The following is a 20,304-nucleotide window of genomic DNA, read 5'->3' as shown; positions in this document are numbered from 1 at the left end:
TAAGTTATTATTATTATATTTTTAATATAACATGTCAAAATTGTGAATCATTTAATTAGGCAAACGATTTCTAGTTATCGGCATTGGAGCGAAAAAATAGAAGAAAAAATAAAGTTGGATGTGAAACAAGATCAGTTTGTCAGGTAAAGAGTGTTGTGAAGGCTAGACCACTGTAACTTGACATTGTTAAGTAGGTTACACTCATATTATAACAATAGTATGCTACTTTTAAATAGTAAAAACTAAAATATTATCACAGGTTGAACATTTGAGTCAGGTACCTATCAATCAATAGTTAGTTTTGCATATTAGTCATAAATTTGCTAAGCAAATGTTTAACGCAAATCTTTTACAGCATACTCTTAGCTATAACTACTTAGTTCATAAAATCTATGGCTAAAAAATTTAAGCAAGCACGCTCAGAAAAATTATTTGCTATTGGCACAAAATAAAGTGGATAAAAATAGACGTTTAAGAAAACTTTAATAAAAGTGTACTAAAATAAATAATATTTCTACATCAGCATTATAAAATTATGCTAGTTTTTTAAAACTATGCTAAATAAACGCTTGAAATATTAGAAGCACAAACTAGGTTTTTTATCATTTAACGTTAAAATTATATTTTGTTGTTTAGGATTCTCCCATTTTGGACGCGATACCATCGAACGAGCACCCAAAAGGATTCTGCGGGCGCGTAGGGGCCTTAATGGACAGAGGAATAATGTTCTGTGGCGCACAACATGGAACCCTAGACCGATACGCCCTTATGGTGTTCCCCATTTGCTTCGTCCTGTTCACGATAGCCTACTGGACAACATACCTCAGTGAAGCTCACCGTGTCTTGAACAAGTAAACGTGCGTTGTGCCTTACAGACTTTGTACATATAATTAAGTAAAACTCAAACTTCGTATGATCCTTTTGTAACCGTCCTCGAAACGAAATTGTAACTATTTTCAGTATTTACGTATACGCTTCAAAATAGTTATCAATTTGTAGTGTTTTGGAATGTGCGACGTTTAGATTATGTAGGTACTTAATAAGCATCACGCACAGTGGCGGACACATGGCTTTGCGAATTAACTAAGTTTTTTCTACTGTCACCGAGGGCGTCGCTAAGTGGCCCTCGTATTTCGGGCCTAGCACCGCCACTGACCACGCCTTATCGTAGTGCCTTCAAGTTTACATTTTTGAAACTATAATATGCAATATGCATATTAAGTATGTATTTTGTACTATAAACGAAACAATGTGTTTAGTAATTAGTAAACAAATTACGATCGATGACCATAGCTTTAAAATGTTTAAGTTTAAGAAGAGTTTATTAAAATGTTACTGACGAAACGTCTGATTCATAATATATATTATATTGTATGCAGTTTGTCTATGTAGTACCCTTTGTTACGTATTTTTTTATTTATTAATTATTGTTAAAACAAGGAATATGGACAGTGTGTGAAATGTGAATATGTTTTTCTCTCTCGACGATTCGGTTCGGTTGCAAAAAAAATGCTAACAGTTACAGTTTTTAATAATAGTTATAACTTTTGCCACTAGTTGGCGATAATGTCGAAACACACGCACGGCCCTAGTTCCTTTTTATTTTTCATATCAAATATTTATTTAATCCTGTCAAAATATTGTTACTTTAGTTTAAAACTCTACGAATAATTAAAACTCTAATACTAATTCAAGTCTAGTCATTGCAAGATATTAAGTACTTATGTATAATTTATACGAAATAATATGTTGAACTATTATATAAATGCATACCAAATTATATCTTGAATTTATAAGTATATTAGAATCCTTTTCGTTTCTATTTTCGTCTGCCTTAATATCAACAAACGGTACTTAAATACCAACTTAAGGGTCTAAATTTTTTTTTTCAATTTTTCTTAAAATATTATATTCTGAGGATAAAAAGCAATCTCCATTCGCATATTTAAATTCCCTTTGCACCTTTACCTAATGTATGGATATCTGTCCATAGTTTATTATTATATTAGGGCCTTGTCTTACAGTCGCCAGAAGACAGAATACAGAACTTTCAGATACGCTAATTGTCTGTTATAGGGCGATTGTAAAATGGGTCTTAAGTTTATTAATTAATAAATAATAGGATGGCCGAGTCAGTATTTGATGTAATTAAATCACAGATTATGTAAATAATGAATAAAAGACATTTATTTTAAATATGTTTATTTTTTATATGTATATCTCCTAATTTTACTAAATATATTATTTACATTACACAACATGCCTAATACTCATTCATAGCCATAATATGCTGCCTCTTTAAATGCTCTGAGCATATCATCAGAATTTCTTCTTATTCTACGACCAATCGGTTCCAAATCAGCGTAGCATTTTGGAAATACTTTCTCAATAACGTCAATAGCCTCTTCTCGTCCAATCTGACGCACTGCTAGCACAGAGTATAGAGCTTTCGACTTAACGCAGTCCTAAAATTATTTTATTAGTCAGTCATACTAGTTCTTTTTTAAGAAAACAGAAAAGCAAGTAGGAAATGCTGCATATTATAAACCTCTCTACCCCATTTATTTTTTACTTTAAGCCTATGAATAATAAAAACTAAGGAAAAGTAACTGCCATACTTCAACCGTTTTGAATTTGGTTCCTTTTCGCACACTAAAATATGACAATAACTACAAAACACTCTCACTAAAATTTACGAAATAAAGCCGTTGATAATAATTGTCACTTCCAAGTTCTATAATTACACAAAATTCTTGCATGTATTCGGGTCTCTTTTTGCATAAAGTATGCATGTATTCGGGTCTCTTTTTGCATAAAGTATGCATGTATTCGGGTCTCTTTTTGTAGCTTGCGGAACAAATTTTTTGATACAGTTACTCTTCCTGAGTTTTTATTATTTTGTAGCTTTATGCATTATGTTTCATTTAACTAACGCCATCTAGTGACTGCAGAATAAACTTCAAAATTTACTCAGTACTGAAATCTTACCTCGTGTGCCTTCTTCAGTTTGAACCAGGAGGCATCACCCTGTGACCATGCACTCACAAAAGAGCAATGAGTTAAATTGGCTGCCCTTATTTCCGTGCACGCCAAATGCTCCATATTTTTAAAGTCCAATTCATTCTTGCAATAATCAAACATGTGTATCATTTCATGAGTAAGGACTCCTTGGACCATCCGATATGCCCGTGATACATTTTGACAAACTACAATCTGAAATCAAGAACACAAATCAAAATGTGTAAAATGCAACCATGTTGCTAATATTATGTATATCTATATGACATACAAATACACAAAACACATAAATTATTATTACTTTATGTTAAACTTTTTTAAACATTTAAAAAGATTATCATATTTTTTAGGATTAAGTCATTCAAAACATTCCCATTGTAAATTTTGCACTTGAATTCTAATCACCATAGGACTATCAATAATATTTTGTAACTTTTAGACATGTTTGTTACCTGGTTTAGTTCAGGATCATAGCCTCCACTCACAGAGTAATCACAAACCTCACATGATATATGCCTTCGGATGTCAATGGGGCTGAAAATATGGCAAATAATAAGTATGTTTAAACATAGAATAAAAAAGTCTGCTTATTCCTTATTATCTTTAAAATATAGTCTTTTTAAATTTAATATTATTTGTATTGATACCTATTTACTTATGCAAGGAAGAGTGTTGCTAGTGATAATTATACTGTTGTAGATCAAATAGTTATGTGAATAAACTAACCAACCAGAGCTCCTTAGGGCAGCCATCATAATTTTTACCATTGGACCTAAAAATAAGTATGTAATATTAAAACCACAATGTAAAAATAAATTACATACTTATTACACAACATTGCAATAGTTGTGACTTGTGAGCACCTGACTGAATTTTGTTTAAACATTTTTTTTTGTGAGTTTCACTATCTTGCTCTTCATATTATCATCTCTTTCGTTAAAATTATATACTTACTATAAATAAAAAAACTTTGAAAAACACTTAATCTGAAATGCTTTTATAGATCTCCGATAACAACTCAACTTACTGTTTTTAACACATTCGTAAACGTTCTTTTCGCATTTCAACTTTTGAATATTTTCCTTTCCTTCTTTACCGATTAATATATTTGTTAATTTCTTCTGAAAAGTTCCTCTTCTCTCCGGGTACAAATCGTAACCCCAGGCTTCACTTTTCTGGTTGTTTTGTTGGTCATTTTCTGGCTGGTTAGATTTTTCTTTGGATGTCGCATTTTCATTATCATTTCCCATAATTTATAACACTTAAACAGAGCAATGCAATATATTTTATCAAGTAAAGTAGCTGATAAACAGAAATCTTAAAAAATTATAGGTTATCTTTATTCTTTAAATCATTTGTCAATAATTGTCAATTCACAATTGTCAATGCGATGTCATAATGACAAATTGTTTTTTTTTACGATTTTTGACACTGATAACAAAGCTAACAAAACTCTTCTTATTCTTTTTTTGGCGTAAGCCTCCCCATTTAGGACTTAGGAGCCACTTGCCAGCGTCAGAGTTAAGGCGAAAGAACGAAGAAGAATGAAGATAACAAAAGTTTTGTTATCTTCATTCGTCTTCGTCAAAACTCATACAAAAAAAGAACTTTCACTGTTCAGTCATTGTGAAATGTGAATCACACAATATTAAGAGATTTAGCACTCTATGATCATGAGTTATGACTTAATATGACCAATGATATAATTTATGACCAGTGACTTCAAGACTTGGTTAATAATATTCTTTTGCGTAAAATTTAACTCGAGACTCGAGTTTACGTAATGTTTTTTTAAAAGACAAAAGACAGGGCACAGGCTACTGTAACTTGTAAGCTACAGCAGCATAGTGATAGTTTCTTCATCCCATCTATACTTACTGGCAAAGTACTTGTTCATAAATCATACATAATAAAAATGAAGAAAAAAAAACATGAAAAAAAGGTTCATGCCGTACCTACTTCATCGAGATTCGAGCAGCTGGTTTCTTTGACACAGTGATGCCAGATTGGGGGGAATCCCCCCAAATTTGGGGTTTTTTTAGGTGATGGGGGGAAAATTGGGGGGAACAATTTTTTGGGGGGATTGTTGGAGGAAAAAATCTGGGAACAGACGGCGAAATCTAAGTACTATGGTCCCGTTTTTACCCTTAGGTTACGACTTACGGAACCATAAAAATGATCAAGGAGCTCGCGAAGATGCTGATTCTGTAAAGATTGGACGCTATTGCCGAAATAGTGTACATTCATCGTATCCATTTGTGAAATTCCCATTCATAATGAACAAAAAAATTCTTTTATAATTTGTGGGGGGATTTTTCTTGAAATCCCGAATTTTGGGGGGATTTCGGGGAACACTTGGGGAGAAACCGAATTGGCCGTCTGGCAACACTGCTTTGACATTTCTAAAAGAAAGAGAAGTAGAAAAACAAGTAATGCCTGCATGCCGATTGCCGAAAAGTTGTTTTGCAAATTTTTAAAGTTTTAAGTTTTGTTTTGATAATTTTTAATCACAATTCATGCACATTAATATTAAAGAATTTGATACCACAAAATGTGTAAAGGGGCCAAACAGGAAATAGCTTTGAAGTTAGCAAAATATTTTTTGAATGGATTACTGATATTCGATTTAAAGGTATTCAGGCTTTATATTTCAGAATTATTTCAGAACTTCATTTCAAAGATATTAGTAAAACATCACTGCTTTACTCTCTTTGCAATACTGTCACAAAAATTTATTTCAGCCCGAAGAAATTGAAAACTTAACTTGGGACCAACAAGAAGAATTTCTCACATTAACCATTAACAGTTCAAAGTTCACAAAATACCCCATGAACAATCAATTTTGTAGGCTGTTCTTAAAAAAATTGATAAATTTGTTACAAGATAAACAAGACATTCATGATGATATTTATAATTATTTATGCACATCAATGACTGGGAAAAATCATGAATATTACTATTGTCACTATGTTATTTATAAAAATTTAGAGAACACTGTAATTATCAGGGAAACGAAAAATATGGTTGTAGATGGAACAACTGGATTCAGAACTTGGGAGGTGAGTTATAATTAATTGATTAATAAATTTCATAGAATAATTAACATTATTTAATATTTTTGGTTATTTTTATAGTATCAAGACAGTTGTAATTATTTATACATATAGCGTCTCCCAGACAGACGTGGCCTGCGGTGGCCGTCAGTTGCATGACTTAGCCGCGTGACTATGTGTGTCTGTGTCGTTCCTAGAACTCTCAAGTCATCCAACTGACCACCACCGCCACCGCAGGCCGCGTCTGTCTGGGAGACGCTTAATTTGTGAATTAAGAAATTATGTTTTATTGTCTTTCAGGCAGCATTTATGTTGTGTGACTGGGCTTTATGTAACAAAAACTTATTTAGCGGAAAGAATGTTTTGGAGCTTGGTTCTGGTGTTGGATTCACTGGTATTGCCATGTTCAAATACTGCAACATTGATTCAATGATGATGACCGATCATCATTTGGATGTGTTAAAAACAATAGACCACAATATATCCATTAATTTTCCAAACATGTTACAAGAATCAACTCAAGACTTTATTTATAAGGAAGGAAAGAAATCAATAGGTATCAAATTATTATGTTTACTGACTTGTATCTACTGTTTGTTTTATAACACTATAATTTATTTTATATTAATCATTTTCAGGTGCTATTATGCTAGATTGGACCCAAGCTGATGAAATACCAAAACATTTAGTACCAGATATAGTTATTGGAGCGGATATTGTGTACGACCCCTCAATATTGCAACCACTTTGTGATGTATTCCAAGTATTTTTTAAGAGAAAACCGCATTTAGAAATATACATCGCTAGTATTATAAGAAATGAAGATACATTCAATAAATTTAAGGAAACCCTAAGTAAGCAATTAATTAAAGGGGTATGAAGATTTTTATATGGAGCCTGGCCGACCTACTGTCCGCCGTTGTGTTTTCCGCGTTCATGATTTTTTTTTTCAAAAATGGATAGCTAACATCAATGCAAACAAAAAATAATCTTGGACAAAACCAGACAAAACACAATAGCGGAGAGTAGGTCGGCCAAAATCTTCATATCCCTATAAATAATATTACACTTTTGGTAAATAACTTAAAATATAACTGAAATAACTTCTTATTTGTTACAGGAGCATCAAGTTATAATTTTGAGACAATCCCATTTTCAGAAAATATTAATTTGAATTGGAATAGTAATATTAATGGCTGCCTTTTAAAAATAACAAAGACTAGTTGACAGAAATAAGTAAATAACTACCTACCTAAATATGTGAAACAAAAGTGTAAAATTAATATGAATAAAACTTAAGGTTAATTACTAAATTAATTTTAATATTAGCCAATCCTTTCCTATCCGAATGCTAAGTATACTCACATGTATCATGTATGGTTATGGTTTTATGGCTCATTTACATTGGTCGATGCGGGGTGCGGGAGATTTCTGAAACGCATGCCACAGGGCCCGCATTCGGGGAACCGTTTTCATTAATCGGTAGGGCCCGCATGCGGGGTGCGGGAGATTTCTGGAACGCGTGCCACAGGGCCCGCATTCGGGGAACCGTTTTCATTAGTCGATAAAAAACGGTTCTCGATGTTCTCCCCGCAGGGCTGGGGAGAACCTCTGTGTTCGTCGCCAGTTACAGACGTTCTTACCATGGAACAACAACCTGATTTCAAGGTACAAAACATAAAATCATTTGTTACAGTATGTGTCTAAGCACACTAGGCTGAATTACGCCGACGTAAATTCCGCCGCGTTTACGCCGCGTATCAAACCCATACAAAATATGGACGTAACGCGACAGACGACACCATAGGCGTACCGAGGGGGGGGCAGCTCCCCCCCCCCCCCCGGATCATGTTGACGTCCCTACTAAGTCATGGGCGTACCCAGGTTCTGGGCCAGGGGAGGGCAAATTATGCAGATTCTGGGCCAGGGGGGGCAAATCAGGTTTTTTTATAAGCTAGGTGCTTATAAAGAATAAAAAATTAATAATTTTTAGTTGTATTGCAAACAAATGGCAAAAATTCGTTATTTTTATAGATTAAAGTACTGGATAATATATTTAGCAGGGACGTCAACATGATCCAGAGGGGGGGCAGCTGCCCCACTCGGTACGCCCATGTACTAAGTATATTATCTAGTACTTTCATGTATAAAAATTAAAAATAATAAAACTAATTTTTGTCATTTGTTTGCAATTCAATCTTTTTATGACTAAAAATTATAAATTTTTTATTCTTTATTAGCACATAGCTTATAAAAAATCTGATTTGACCCCCCCTGGCCCAGAACCTGGGTACGCCCATGGACGACACACTATGCCGAAATTCCGTCGCCAGCCGAATTTCCGTCGAGCCAAGTCGAGCGTATAGTTCGGCAGCGATTCGGCGGTAATGTTTTGTATAGCAACACACTTAGATACGCGACGGAATTATCAAAACCGAACATAGCAAATCAAACCTTAACTCCAAATCGTTAACGCACACATTACATCTAAGAATTTTAAAAACTCACTTACGCGCGCGTTCCGCAACGAAAATTACGCCGCGAAATTTTGGCTCTTCGCGTTATATGGCCAGTAGTGTGGCGGCCATTGGGAACTGTCGGAAACGTGGCAACTCGCGTCCCGCAAGCTGTATATCGACCGATGAATTTCATTGGTCGATATTACGCTCGGTATAAAGCATGCGGGTAACCCCCGCAGGCGGTGTAACGAATACGTATCGACTTGTAACTTTCATTTTAGTTTTTTTTTTTTCACAAGTTAGTTGGATATCTGTACAATTTATAAGCAAGATCGACTGTAATTGGTTGATAAAAAAGACGAAGAAGGAGTTTTTGGGAGAATGTGAAAGAGTGATGTTGTGTTTTTATATTATTTTCCTAAAATTGTGTTATCTGGGTTTTTAATGTGTAATATTGGTAGGATATTAACCATTAAATATTCGTTATCGTGCACAAGTGTGGGAGAGTGATGTAATAACCAGAAACGTGCTCTTTTGTGTTCCCTCCAAAACTCCATCAAAAGTTTCAGTAAAGCGTCCTACCACTTTACTGAATCGACCGACTTGACTTCTTGACCGTATTGACTTTATACTTAGACTTTGACTAGACTTTAGACCTGACTGACCTGACGATAATATAGAAAAAATTGTAAGAATATTGTTTTCCCGCCATAATATTATACTCGACACTGGCCATGGCTATAGCCGAAGTGCCATTATAAGAAAAAAAAAAAGACGAAGAAGAAGTTTAAAACTCAAAGTTCGATTTTCAGTTCACAGATTACTAGTATATATGTTTCAGTTATTGAAAATTATTTTGTAGCAATTAGCAACTCTTTGAAAAATTGTAAATTAGTGGATTAATAATTTCGTTTTACTGTTAGTATAATAATTATGAGTTCAACTGTTAGAAAGAGAAAGGTACAAGAAACGGAGGAACCAAGTGAGAGCGAACCAAAGAAAAGAGCAACTCGTAAGGCAACCGAACCCAAAGAGAAGAAAGCCAAGGCGACAAAAGAAGCTAAAGCAAAGAAGGAACCCAAAGAAAAGAAAGAAGCTAAGAAAAGAATAGCTAAAGATACCCAAAACGAGTTAAAAGAAAATAATACAAAACAGACAAAAAGAGTCGCAAAACGCAACCAAAATGATCCAGATGAAAATCACGATGATTTGGTTGACTTTAGGGATAAAGAAGATGGATTGGTTGATTTTGGGGGCAAGGAAGAAGTTGTTTCCCAATATGGGACTTGGGATGAAGCAGAAATGTTGGCGTCGACTGAAAAAGTTCCCAAACACTTGGCCTCCAAATTCATTGGTCTTCTGTCACAAGGTTGTACGATACCATTTATAGCTAGATATCGTAAAGAAGCAGTTGATCATTTGACTCCGGATAGGTAAGTTATTAATATTTCTATCATGCAGAGTCCTTTCCTGGGACCTAAAGTATCTCCATTCCCAGCAAAATCGGTTGAGTGGTTTAGGCGCGAAGACAGACAGACAAATAGACATACAAACACACTTTTGAATGTATAATGTTAGTGCTTAGTATGGATGAAGCAAATACTAAATATTTAAGCAAAATCCCCTTTGAAGGCCTTTTAGCCTACATTAATTGGCCCTTAAGTAACAACACATTTTCTTTCAGAGATGAAAGGCCCTTTTTAAATGATATTATAATATTCAGTTTTTTTATTATTATTATTTATTATTATAGGTAATCAGGCAAGCAGTTGACACAACTGATGTTGCCTGTGCAACTGATGTTGCCTGTGCAGATTGTTCTCTGTGCATTTTAACAGTGATTTTTCATATATCTGTCAAGTCTGTTCTTGAAATGATTAACATTCTGGGCTGCTATAACATCCTCTGGCAAGCTGTTCCACGCTCTTACAACTCGATTGCACAAAAAGTGTTTATGTGGATTGTTTTTTGAGGAACTGGCAGAGAGCTTCATGTTATGGCCTCTCAAATGTGTATTATCATTCAATGTGAATATATTTTTCATATCTTGAATGTCATAATGTCCGTTCAGGATTTTATATGTTTCTATTAAATCACCTCTATCCCTGCATTGTTTCAGAGTGGTAATTTTCAAGGCTTCCAGACGTTCCTCATATGACAGTCTTTTCAGTTTTCTGGGTATTTTATTAAAGGAACGCTGTACTTTTTCCAACAATTCAATTTCTTTAACAAAATAGTGATTCTATATCTGGAATGCATATTCTAATATTAGTCTTATGAAAGTTTTGAGGATTTGGAGCATCATTTCTGGTGTAAGCTCACGAAAAGCTTTCCTCACTAAGTATATTAGACTTCTTGCTTTCTTTGTGATGGATGAAATATGTTCTCCCCACTTTAGATCAGATGTTATCTTTACACCCAAGTCAGGTTGCACATTGACCTCTAGTAATTGGGTATCATTTAATTTATATTTTAAGTGAGGATTGCATTTGCCAATGTGCAGCACTGTGCATTTAGAAGAATTCAGGTTGGGAAAGAAGGAAGAAGGCAGTAGGGAAGATCGAAGGTATATAGGATGTACAACACAGGACCGAGTACTGAGCCCTGGGGTACGCCACTCAATACTTCTACGTGATCCGATTTTGCTTCGCCCACTCTCACTTGCAAAGTTCTTTGTTGCAGAAACGCTTTAATCCAAGCAAGTAACTTTCCTCGTATTCCAAGAAATTCTAATTTTTTGCAAAAGCCTTCTAGTGGGAACTTTATCAAATGCTTTTTCGTAATCCAGGTATTTAATGTCTATTGGTTCTCTCTTATTAAAGTGGTCAGTCCATTTAGCGAGACAAGTCAGTAAGTTTGATATTGTGGTACGGTGCGGGCGAAAACCGTGTTGTTGTTCCGGAATTACTTTGTATCTACTAAAGAAATTTCTAATGTGCTTTACTATAATTTTCTCCATCACTTCGCATATAACGCTGGTCAGGCTGATAGGCCTATAGTTAGAAGGTTCTAGTTTGTTTCCTTTTTTGAAGATTGGCCTCACTGTAGCCGTTTTCCAACTATCTGGTAGCGTTCCAGTATCTATTTTACTTTGTAACTTTTCATAATAAAATACACCTACCTTTAATCAGCTAGTCATTTTATGTTGGACACTAAGTCCACTGCAAAATGGGAATCATAGACAATAGGTTTTCAATTTTTATGTGACAGCCGGGTGCCGCTTGTGGATTGATGGGTTAAAAGGAAATTAATTAATGCTTATGATATAGAGGGTCATGCTGTTTTTCTGGATTGAGTATTGAAAATAATAATCTAGCTTTTTCTGTTTACAGATTGCAAGACTTGTTTGAGAGTTACCAAAATGTCCTTTCTTTTAAGAAGAAGGTGAAATCTGTTTTGGAGACTTTAAGAAAGTCTAAGAAGCTTACGCCTGATGTGGAACAGAGTATTATGAATGCAAAGAATCTGTCAGAACTTGACTTAGTAGTAAGTAATAATATTTACTATGTTCTTTTAATTCTTCACTTCAAAACTTCAGTTCGGACCAACGCCTACAACTCTACAAGGCGCAGGTTCGGCCTCATATGGAATATTGTTCTCATCTCTGGGCAGGGGCGCCAAAATACCAACTGCTCTCTCTGGATCGTATCCAACGAAGGGCTGCTCGAATTGTTGACTGCCATAGTGTTTCAAACAGCTTGGACCCCTGGAATTACGCCGAGATGTAGCTTCACACTGCATCCTCTATCGGTTGTATCACGAGGAGTGCTCTGAGGAATTGTTCGGAATCATACCACCTGCAACTTTTCGCTATCGTCCCACGCGAAAAACATACCATCCTCATCACCTTGATGAGTGGCAGTCTTCCACAGTGCGTTTTTCGCGTAACTTTCTGCCGCGCACTGTAAAACTCTGGAATGAACTGTCACCAGCAGTATTTCCGGACCGATACGACCTGCAAACCTTCAAGAAAAGAGCGTATTCCCTCTTAAAAGGCCGGCAACGCACCTGCAGCTCTTCTGATGTTGCGAGTGTCCATGGGCGACGGTAGTTGCTTACCATCCCCGGGGGTGACCCGTTTGCCCCCTTATTTAATAAAAAAAAAATACCTCTATCGTTGGAATCATAACCACAATAGATTTTCATTTGTTATGTGACAGCTGGGTGCCGCTAGGGGATTGATGGGTTAACTCTTAAATATTGTTTCCTAAAGGCTGTTAGACTTTTATGAGTTTTAAATCTCAAAAAATGGCACAGCATAGATAGAATAAGTCTTTTTATTATAAGGTATATAAAGTACTGCCTATTAATATTATAATATTAAAATAACCCCAACATTTTTCTTCTGCCATTGCCAAACATTCTATTAGATATTATGACGTCAATGAGTCTATGAGCTTTATTTTACAAATATTTTGTGTAATTATTTTTTCTTGTTTCAGTATGCACCATTAAAATCTCATTCAACTTCTCTAGCCGAGAGAGCACGCAATTTAGGTCTTGAGCAGTATGCTGTCAATGCATTGAACAGCAACTTTGTAGACATAAACAGTCTTTGTGATGGCAGTGAGGAGCTAGCTACATTTGATAAAGTTGAATCTCATATTACTCATATAATAGCAGATATCATTTACAAAGATTCAAGGGTTCTGGAACAAATGAGAGCATTGTAAGTTTTCCAGTTTTTTTACTGTTAAATATGCAAAGAGAAGTTACAGAGGAAATTTTGTAACCAGCAGAATATAGTCAATATGGTCATTATGATTTATGCATTTACTTAACAAAGTATTTTCTAATGTCATATCAGAGAAGTTGACTCCTAGGCAGATGGGGGATCTATGTAGTTTGGTTGTGGGTGACTTATGTCAAACCCAGCCAACAGATCTTCTTCTTCTTTTGGCGTAAGCCTCTTCATTTTATAGGAGTTGCCAGCGTCAGAGCCAACAGATCAGTACAAAATAGCAAGTTTACAGTATTAATATAAAACTGCATAACTTTGATTTCTTATATGGAATAAGTTCAATTATCTTTATAAATTTATAGTTTCAATTATATTGAATACAGATAGTAAACATATAATGATCTTGTAAAATAGATATTAAGTATATAGCTATTTAAAAAATTGGACTTGTGTTGTTTGGAAAACAAACTTGGACATATTATGTTGTTTGGTAACTATATTTTCCTTTGACAATTGTCAGATTTGTATTTGTTTGTGAATTGCGTTTAGTTACAATACAACACTAGACCTGGACATGTGAGGCTTAGGAACAAAATGCATATTCAAACTCTATGAAAAAAGAACTTTGCGAAGAGACAAGTGTGTTTTGGTTTCAAAAAATTATGTCTCTTGATGTATAGAAATTATTGCCAGCATAAAATAAAAACCGAAAATATGGACTAGTGTTCTTTGGAAAACAAGCGATTCAATTAACATTGACAATTCAAATCATGTCAATACATGATCCAACCAAATGATGTGGGTCAGTCAACTGCCAAGGAATCAATGTCCTCGGTGGTACAAAAAAGTATATGACCCATATTTTATATTTTTCCTATTTTTAGTATGTGTATTCTTTACCTAAATGTTATAATTTTGGTTGATATGATTTTAGAAAAGAAGAAACAAGATTTATTCTACAAAGTAGCAGAACAAAGAGTTCAACTAAAGCTAAAGAAAAACAAGAGGATGTAAAATACACCACAAAGTCAGACCCAGAAACCTACAAAGTTTACTTTGATTGGAAATGTCCTGTGCAGTTTGTAAAGTGCTATCAAACGCTAGCTGTGAACAGAGGAGAGGATGAAAAGATATTGTCTGTCAAAGTTGTCGTACCTGATTGGTTTTATAATAAGTTAGAAAGGTAGGTTTTAATCTGTATGTCTGTAAGATAATAATAATCTAAAATACACAAAATATAACTTGTGCTATTGAATTAATAATTATGAATCATATTATGTATAGCCACTTTTTAATTTCTTTACTTTCTTGACAAGAAAGTGAAGAAATTAAAAAGTGGCAAAATCGTAGTGTCATCCCTTTCAAATCTTGAAAATAGGGATGACATTACAATGTTGCCACTTTTTAATTTCTTCACTTTCTTGAAAGACTATATTTATTGTGTAAGTCACACTTTACAAATCACATAAGAAGAATCAGACATTTTTTTTGATTTTCTAATAATAATTAAATCAAATAGCCCTTGGGACTTTGCCATTTCTGTATGACGCCCCTTAACTCTCAAGTCTCAACCCTGCCCTCAATTTCCAATTTTAGAACCAGCCTACATAGGTTATCAATTTAAAATAGATATTTATGAAAGATATTAAAGCCAGCAAGACTGGCTAATGTGAAGGATGCACTTGCTTTTCTGAGCATAGCATCTGAAACCGGGATATAGACTGCCCGGGATGTATGAATGACATTGAATATTTGATTGTGTTAAAATGCGACGCACCTGGGACAATGTCGCGACGCCCCGTGGGTGTCGCGACATTGTCCCAGGGAATCCCATTGTCGTGGGAAGCCCAATAGACAATACTATACAGACATTTAATTTGTAATGTGCTCTTGTTAACTTATTTACAGGTTCTGCACAACATTATGGAAAAGTGCTCATTGGGTTCATAAAGGCCTAACAGATGCGTACAACAGGCTTATTAAGCCGTGGCTGTCCAGGCAAGTGAGATCAGACCTAACCCATGCTGCACAGAAAGAAGCTGTCAAAACATTCATAGCTAATTTAGAGAAATACTTACTCACTGAACCTATAAAGAATAGAAAAATTGCTGGCCTCGACCCAGGGTTCAAAGCTGGATGCAAGGTAATTTTTTCGTGGCAATTTATAAAAAACACTTACCTTCTTACATAAAACAAACACACTGTGTTTACAGACATCATAATTAAGTATTTATCCTTGTTTGTTAGGCGACTTTTGTAACTTGTCAGACAAGGGCATAATATCTGATATCACAAATATTATTCTTTAAGTTGAGCTGTTTTGCATAATTATGGTCTACATAAGATGTGCTTAAAAGAAAGCATTTTTAAGTATTTTTTTATAGGTTGGTATAATAAATGAAAATGGTGAAAAATTGGAAGCCACTACAATATATCCTAAACTAAATAATAGTAACATACATGATATAGCTGCAAAACAGTTGAAGGATCTCTTGCAAAGAAATAAGTAGGTACAGTGTTTTTATTCTGGGTTTGGTGGTATATTGCTTAAATTTCTTTCATTCAGCATATTCTTAACTTTTAAAATATTTTACTTGGCAAAGGAGATGATTCAGTAGTCAAATAAGTCTGAGCAAAGAAATCAAGAATTTAAATAATGAAAAAATATGATGGCTTTATACTGTAATACTTTATGTATTGCAGTAATGCATCTAATTTGCTAATGTGTGATGTTTTATAATCCTTCAGTATTAACATTTGAATATTAAAACAACAATTTCGTTTCAGTGTAGAACTGATTGGTCTGGGCAATGGTACAGCTTGTAGAGAGACGGAAACTTGGCTGAAGAGTCATGGCATATCCAGTGCTATACCAGTCATCATTGTACCAGAGCAGGGCGCTTCTATATACTCCGTCAGCAAAGAGGCTCAGAAGGTAACTCGTTTGATACTATGTTATGAAAACTTCTTTTTATTTTCTCTACTATAATGAGTTCATACACTTTCTTTCATCAAACGCAAGCAAGCTTACTTACAAATAGTTACAATGTACCTAAAGACTATACGTAAAGTATTTAATAAAATAATATAAAAGTACTGAAACCTTTTTTGCAACACAAAAAATCTAAGTAGTATATTTTTTACTTTCACGTTATTATATGGAAAATCTCAATTTTTTCGAAATAAAAACTATGTATATGTTTTCAGGAACATCCAAACATGGATCCAAATCTGATATCAGCATTGTCAATAGCCAGGCGAGTTTTGGATCCACTTGGGGAGTTAATCAAGGTAATTATATTTACCCAATAATATTATTATGACAGAAAAGGGGCATATTGTGTGTAAGCTTGTATATTCTTTGGTACACTCTAGGGCGGCCAAAGCCACTATCGGCCACTTTACCAAAGTGGACGATAACGCCCCCTTGTGGGCGCGGAAGGAGCGTTGTGTAGAGGCTTCGAGGGTGACTTGTAATTTCATTTTATCTGGATGCATTTTAAATTGAAACAGTGGGGGGGGGGGGGGGGCTAAAACATTTTTTTCTCAAAGTGGGCAGTACACAAATTAAGTTTGGGAACCCCTGCTCTAGGGCATAAACGGCTGGTCTTTGAGCTTGATATGTATCATTGCTTGGTTATGCTCATTTTAAGCTTTTAGGTTTTTAATATTATTTTTAAGTCTCTGTTTAACATTTTCTAAACTTAACATCTAATCTTATTTCCCAGGTGGAGCCGAAAAACTTGGGTGTGGGTTTGTACCAACACGACATTCCGGCCAAAATGCTGGAGACGGCTCTAGACAGTGCGGTGGAGAAAGTCGTCAGTTTGGTCGGAGTTGACGTCAATACTGCATCACAGGCTATGTTGAGGTAGGTGAAATGCTAATGCAAACTTCAAGACTTTATTTGCAACCAAGTACTATCAGATAAGTTGATTCAAACAGGCTGGAATTACGCCTAGATGTAGCTTCACTCTGCATAGAGGATCGGTTGTATCGTAGGGAGTGCTCTGAGGAATTGTTCGGAATCATACCTCCTGCAACTTTTCGCCATCGTTCCACGCGAAAAATATACCATCCTCATCACCTTGATGAGTCAGTCTTCCACCGTGCGTTTTTCGCGTAGTTTTTTGCCGCGCACTGTAAAACTCTGGAATGAACTGTCGCCAGCAGTACTTCTGCATCAACAATACCTACAAACCTTCAAGAAGAGAGCGAATTATCTCTTAAATGGTAGCCAATGGATCTGCAACTCTAAAAAAAATCAAATAAAGACGTTTTATTTCCAAACAAATTGGTAAAAAAACTAAAAATTCTATCAAACATAATCTCTAACACCATTCGGGAACTAACCTGACGAGAAGAACCCGCGTAACATCGATACGGCCACTTGAAATACAACAATATGGTCAGTGGTCACATACATGACTTGATTCAACAATACTTTCTTTATCTTATACTTTTAGGCGGATATCCGGTCTAAACGAGAGCCGAGCTACAAAGATCATCGCCTACCGCCAACAGCATAGATTCACGAGCCGCGCGGAGCTACTCAAAGTGGGAGGCATAGGGAAGGTGACGTACCAGCAATGTGCCGGGTTCCTGAGGGTGGAGGGGCCGGAGTTGTTGGACAGGACTGTGGTCCATCCGGAGAGCTATGCGGTGGCTAGAGCGTGAGTATTGAGGTCTTATTTTTTATGAATATATTACACTAGCGACCTGCCCCGGCGTCGCACGGGTATAAAATATATAGCCACTGAAAAAATTATTAAAATCGATAGCCTTAATCCTTCACGTGGTCTACTTCTTATCTGTGCCAAATAACAGCAAAATTGCTCCAGTAGTTCAGGAGATAAGCCCTTTCAAATAATTTCCCCCGTTTTTTCCACATTCTCCTATTAGTCTTACCGTGATAAAATATAGCCTATAGCCTTCCTCGATAAATGGGCTATCTAACACTGAAAGAATGATCAAAATCCGTTGCGTAGTTTTAAATATTAAAGGGAACAAAGGGACATGAGGGAAAAAAAGCTACTTTGTTTTATAATATGTATACTGTATAGATTACATTAGCCGCGCACAACTTAAATATCGGTTGCTAAACTGGAAAGGGCAACAACTAGATGACTCCGTCGCGTTAATATTCGTTTAGGGCGCGAAATCCGTACGTTTTTCCGGGATCAAAAGTATTTAATGTCTGTGTATTTCAGTTCAGCGGTTTGGGCGTGAAGAGGAAACATACAGACAGACAAACTTTCGGATTTATAATATTAGACTTGCTAGACTTGAATACTGTTTTAAAATATATATCTAAAATTGTAATTTAATTATAATATTTAAACTTTTCACTAGAAAGAATTTGTAACAATTATTGTACCAAATTTAGATTTATTTGATATTGCACAAAATGCACCTGTTTATGAACATTTTTTATTTTTAGTTTTGCTAAGAAGATTGACGTCAACATCAAAGAGCTAACACAACCGCATTTTCCGCCTCTGGTGGAATTAAGAACGAGAAACTTAAACTTGAAGAGTGTCAGTAAAGATCTAGACACAGACGTGTGTACTCTGGAGCTCATAGTCAATGCCTTCAAACAGCAGAGAGAAGATAAACTTATCACCTTCTGCCGTCCCGTCTACTCTGTGGCGGTGCAGGCTACTGATCAGTTGAAAGAAGGAATGTCTTTGACTGGTAAGAAATAAAATATTATTTAAAATGTTAGGTTTATCTGTGGGTTATCGTCATAAAATGTGACAGAGTGTAAATGGCTATGTTGTTAATATTTGATTGAGTCATCGCCGGACCGTGAGCTTACGAGGCCCTGGGCTGAAAGTACTTAGGGCCAAAAAATATTGACTGTCAGTTCATAGTACCAACACCTAAATTGTATAATAAACTTAAAAAAACTTAGTTGGGGAGCGGAGGCCCTTGAACTCATGGGGCCCTGGGCTTAAGCACAAATAGCCATATGATAGATCCGGCCCTGGATTGAGTAACAGCAGTGTTACCCCCGAAACTGACGATGGATTTTGATTTACCAGTCTGATTAGTTCCAAGTTGAGCCGCAGCACGATCGTGCGCTAGTATAGCTGTCAGGATTGGGAAAAGCCGTATCGAATTGGTTCCAAATTGAGCCGCAACACGATCGTGCGCTAGTGAAGCTGTCAGGACTAGAAAAAGCCGTTTAGATTTAATTAGTTCCCATTTGAGCCGCAGCACGATTTTGCGCTAGTATATTATGTATAACATGTCGGAAGTAGCGAAAGCTTCGAGAGCAAGCTAATTTGATTCTCGATTCGATTCTGATTCTGCCAGGCCTCAGGAGTATGGCAACTGGCTGAAGTAACTTCTTAAATGTAATATTCCTAGATGTAATGCAATTATGTAAATCGTAATTCTAACGTCGTGAACTTGGTATCTGTATCATTTCACAATTGAAACACATGAATTCACAAAAAACTGATTCTCTATAAGCCTGTTATAAATCAACATTGTATTTACCAGGTGTGGTCCGCAACGTAGTTCCATTCGGTTGCTTTGTGGACTGCGGCGTGGGCGACAACGGGCTCATACACCGCTCCCAACTTAACAGCTACTCGCCGAAGCTGGGGGACAGAGTTGCCGTGACCGTGCTCGCCTCACCCAAACCCAAGAAGATACAGCTCAGATTGGACGCCATATTGGACTAAGAATCTCTTGGGCATAATGGATAAGTGTTATGGCTACCATAATTGCGATGCCTTAATATAGCTACTGTCCCAAGCTCGGGGATCGAGTTGCCGTCACCGTGCTAGCCTCACCGAAACCCAAGAAGATACAACTCAGATTCGACGCTATATTGGACTTAAGGATGAGGTACTACCGTACTACCGGGGAAATAGATTTATAGGCAAATGGCGGATTAATTGTACTTGACTGATGAATAAATTTTGTTAACGTTTAACTGCGTTGTTTGTCCCCTTTTGCTCTGCTCGATAAAGTAAAACAATAGCACTTCAATTTGGTCTGAACTGTAAATGAGAATACAACATTGAACATGGTAGTTTTCCAAAACGAATACGTAAAATAAAACGTAAGTACGATGTATTAA

General features: G+C 35.8%; 4 protein-coding genes and 1 long non-coding RNA gene across 12 annotated transcripts in view; 3 read left to right on the top strand and 2 right to left on the bottom strand.

Moving 5' to 3' along the window:
• The window catches only part of LOC121731470 (gamma-aminobutyric acid receptor subunit delta-like), a 30,337-nt gene extending 28,141 nt beyond the window's left edge, over nucleotides 1-2,196 (top strand). For 4 of the 7 annotated variants that reach the window (XM_042120895.1, XM_042120894.1, XM_042120892.1 and 1 more), the window contains exons 10-11: nucleotides 75-143; nucleotides 637-2,196. In XM_042120895.1, coding sequence (XP_041976829.1) covers nucleotides 75-143; nucleotides 637-855 — 288 coding nt within the window. In that variant the 3' untranslated portion in view covers nucleotides 856-2,196. The remainder of the gene's footprint in view (nucleotides 1-74; nucleotides 144-636) is intronic. The other 3 variants (XM_042120896.1, XM_042120898.1, XM_042120897.1) reach the window with 1 other exon arrangement.
• Nucleotides 2,186-4,336, bottom strand: LOC121731472 (mitochondrial inner membrane protease ATP23 homolog). Its single transcript, XM_042120901.1, has 5 exons — nucleotides 4,046-4,336; nucleotides 3,745-3,790; nucleotides 3,471-3,552; nucleotides 2,989-3,213; nucleotides 2,186-2,465 (listed from the first exon to the last, which is right to left on the bottom strand). The coding sequence occupies exons 1-5, from the start codon at nucleotides 4,266-4,268 to the stop codon at nucleotides 2,271-2,273; spliced, it is 771 nt and encodes a 256-aa protein (XP_041976835.1). The 5' UTR covers nucleotides 4,269-4,336; the 3' UTR covers nucleotides 2,186-2,270.
• A 1,114-nt stretch (nucleotides 4,337-5,450) lies between these two features.
• Nucleotides 5,451-7,340, top strand: LOC121731471 (protein-lysine N-methyltransferase EEF2KMT). Its single transcript, XM_042120900.1, has 5 exons — nucleotides 5,451-5,650; nucleotides 5,760-6,077; nucleotides 6,372-6,627; nucleotides 6,710-6,925; nucleotides 7,192-7,340. Exons 1-5 carry the CDS (start codon nucleotides 5,570-5,572, stop codon nucleotides 7,296-7,298), a joined length of 978 nt encoding a protein of 325 aa, XP_041976834.1. The 5' UTR covers nucleotides 5,451-5,569; the 3' UTR covers nucleotides 7,299-7,340.
• Nucleotides 7,341-9,435: 2,095 nt separating this feature from the next.
• Nucleotides 9,436-20,213, top strand: LOC121731469 (uncharacterized protein YdcI). The gene is made up of 12 exons (XM_042120891.1): nucleotides 9,436-9,963; nucleotides 11,863-12,016; nucleotides 12,973-13,199; nucleotides 14,146-14,394; nucleotides 15,120-15,354; nucleotides 15,596-15,717; nucleotides 15,999-16,146; nucleotides 16,419-16,502; nucleotides 16,940-17,082; nucleotides 17,678-17,884; nucleotides 18,652-18,905; nucleotides 19,719-20,213. Exons 1-12 carry the CDS (start codon nucleotides 9,464-9,466, stop codon nucleotides 19,901-19,903), a joined length of 2,508 nt encoding a protein of 835 aa, XP_041976825.1. The 5' UTR covers nucleotides 9,436-9,463; the 3' UTR covers nucleotides 19,904-20,213.
• LOC121731473 lies at nucleotides 11,163-19,482 on the bottom strand. Of its 2 annotated transcripts, XR_006036241.1 has the most exons (4): nucleotides 19,462-19,482; nucleotides 19,232-19,303; nucleotides 16,921-16,922; nucleotides 11,163-11,175 (listed from the first exon to the last, which is right to left on the bottom strand). It is a non-coding gene; the product is annotated as an uncharacterized LOC121731473 (long non-coding RNA). The 2 variants fall into 2 exon arrangements; XR_006036240.1 differs by lacking the exon at nucleotides 19,462-19,482 and having other exon boundaries at nucleotides 19,232-19,344.
• Nucleotides 20,214-20,304: the final 91 nt, after the last annotated feature.

The sequence above is a fragment of the Aricia agestis genome, chromosome 11 (assembly GCF_905147365.1).
Source record: "Aricia agestis chromosome 11, ilAriAges1.1, whole genome shotgun sequence".
NCBI lineage: Eukaryota > Metazoa > Arthropoda > Insecta > Lepidoptera > Lycaenidae > Aricia > Aricia agestis.
This window is presented reverse-complemented; position numbering and strand designations above follow the sequence as displayed.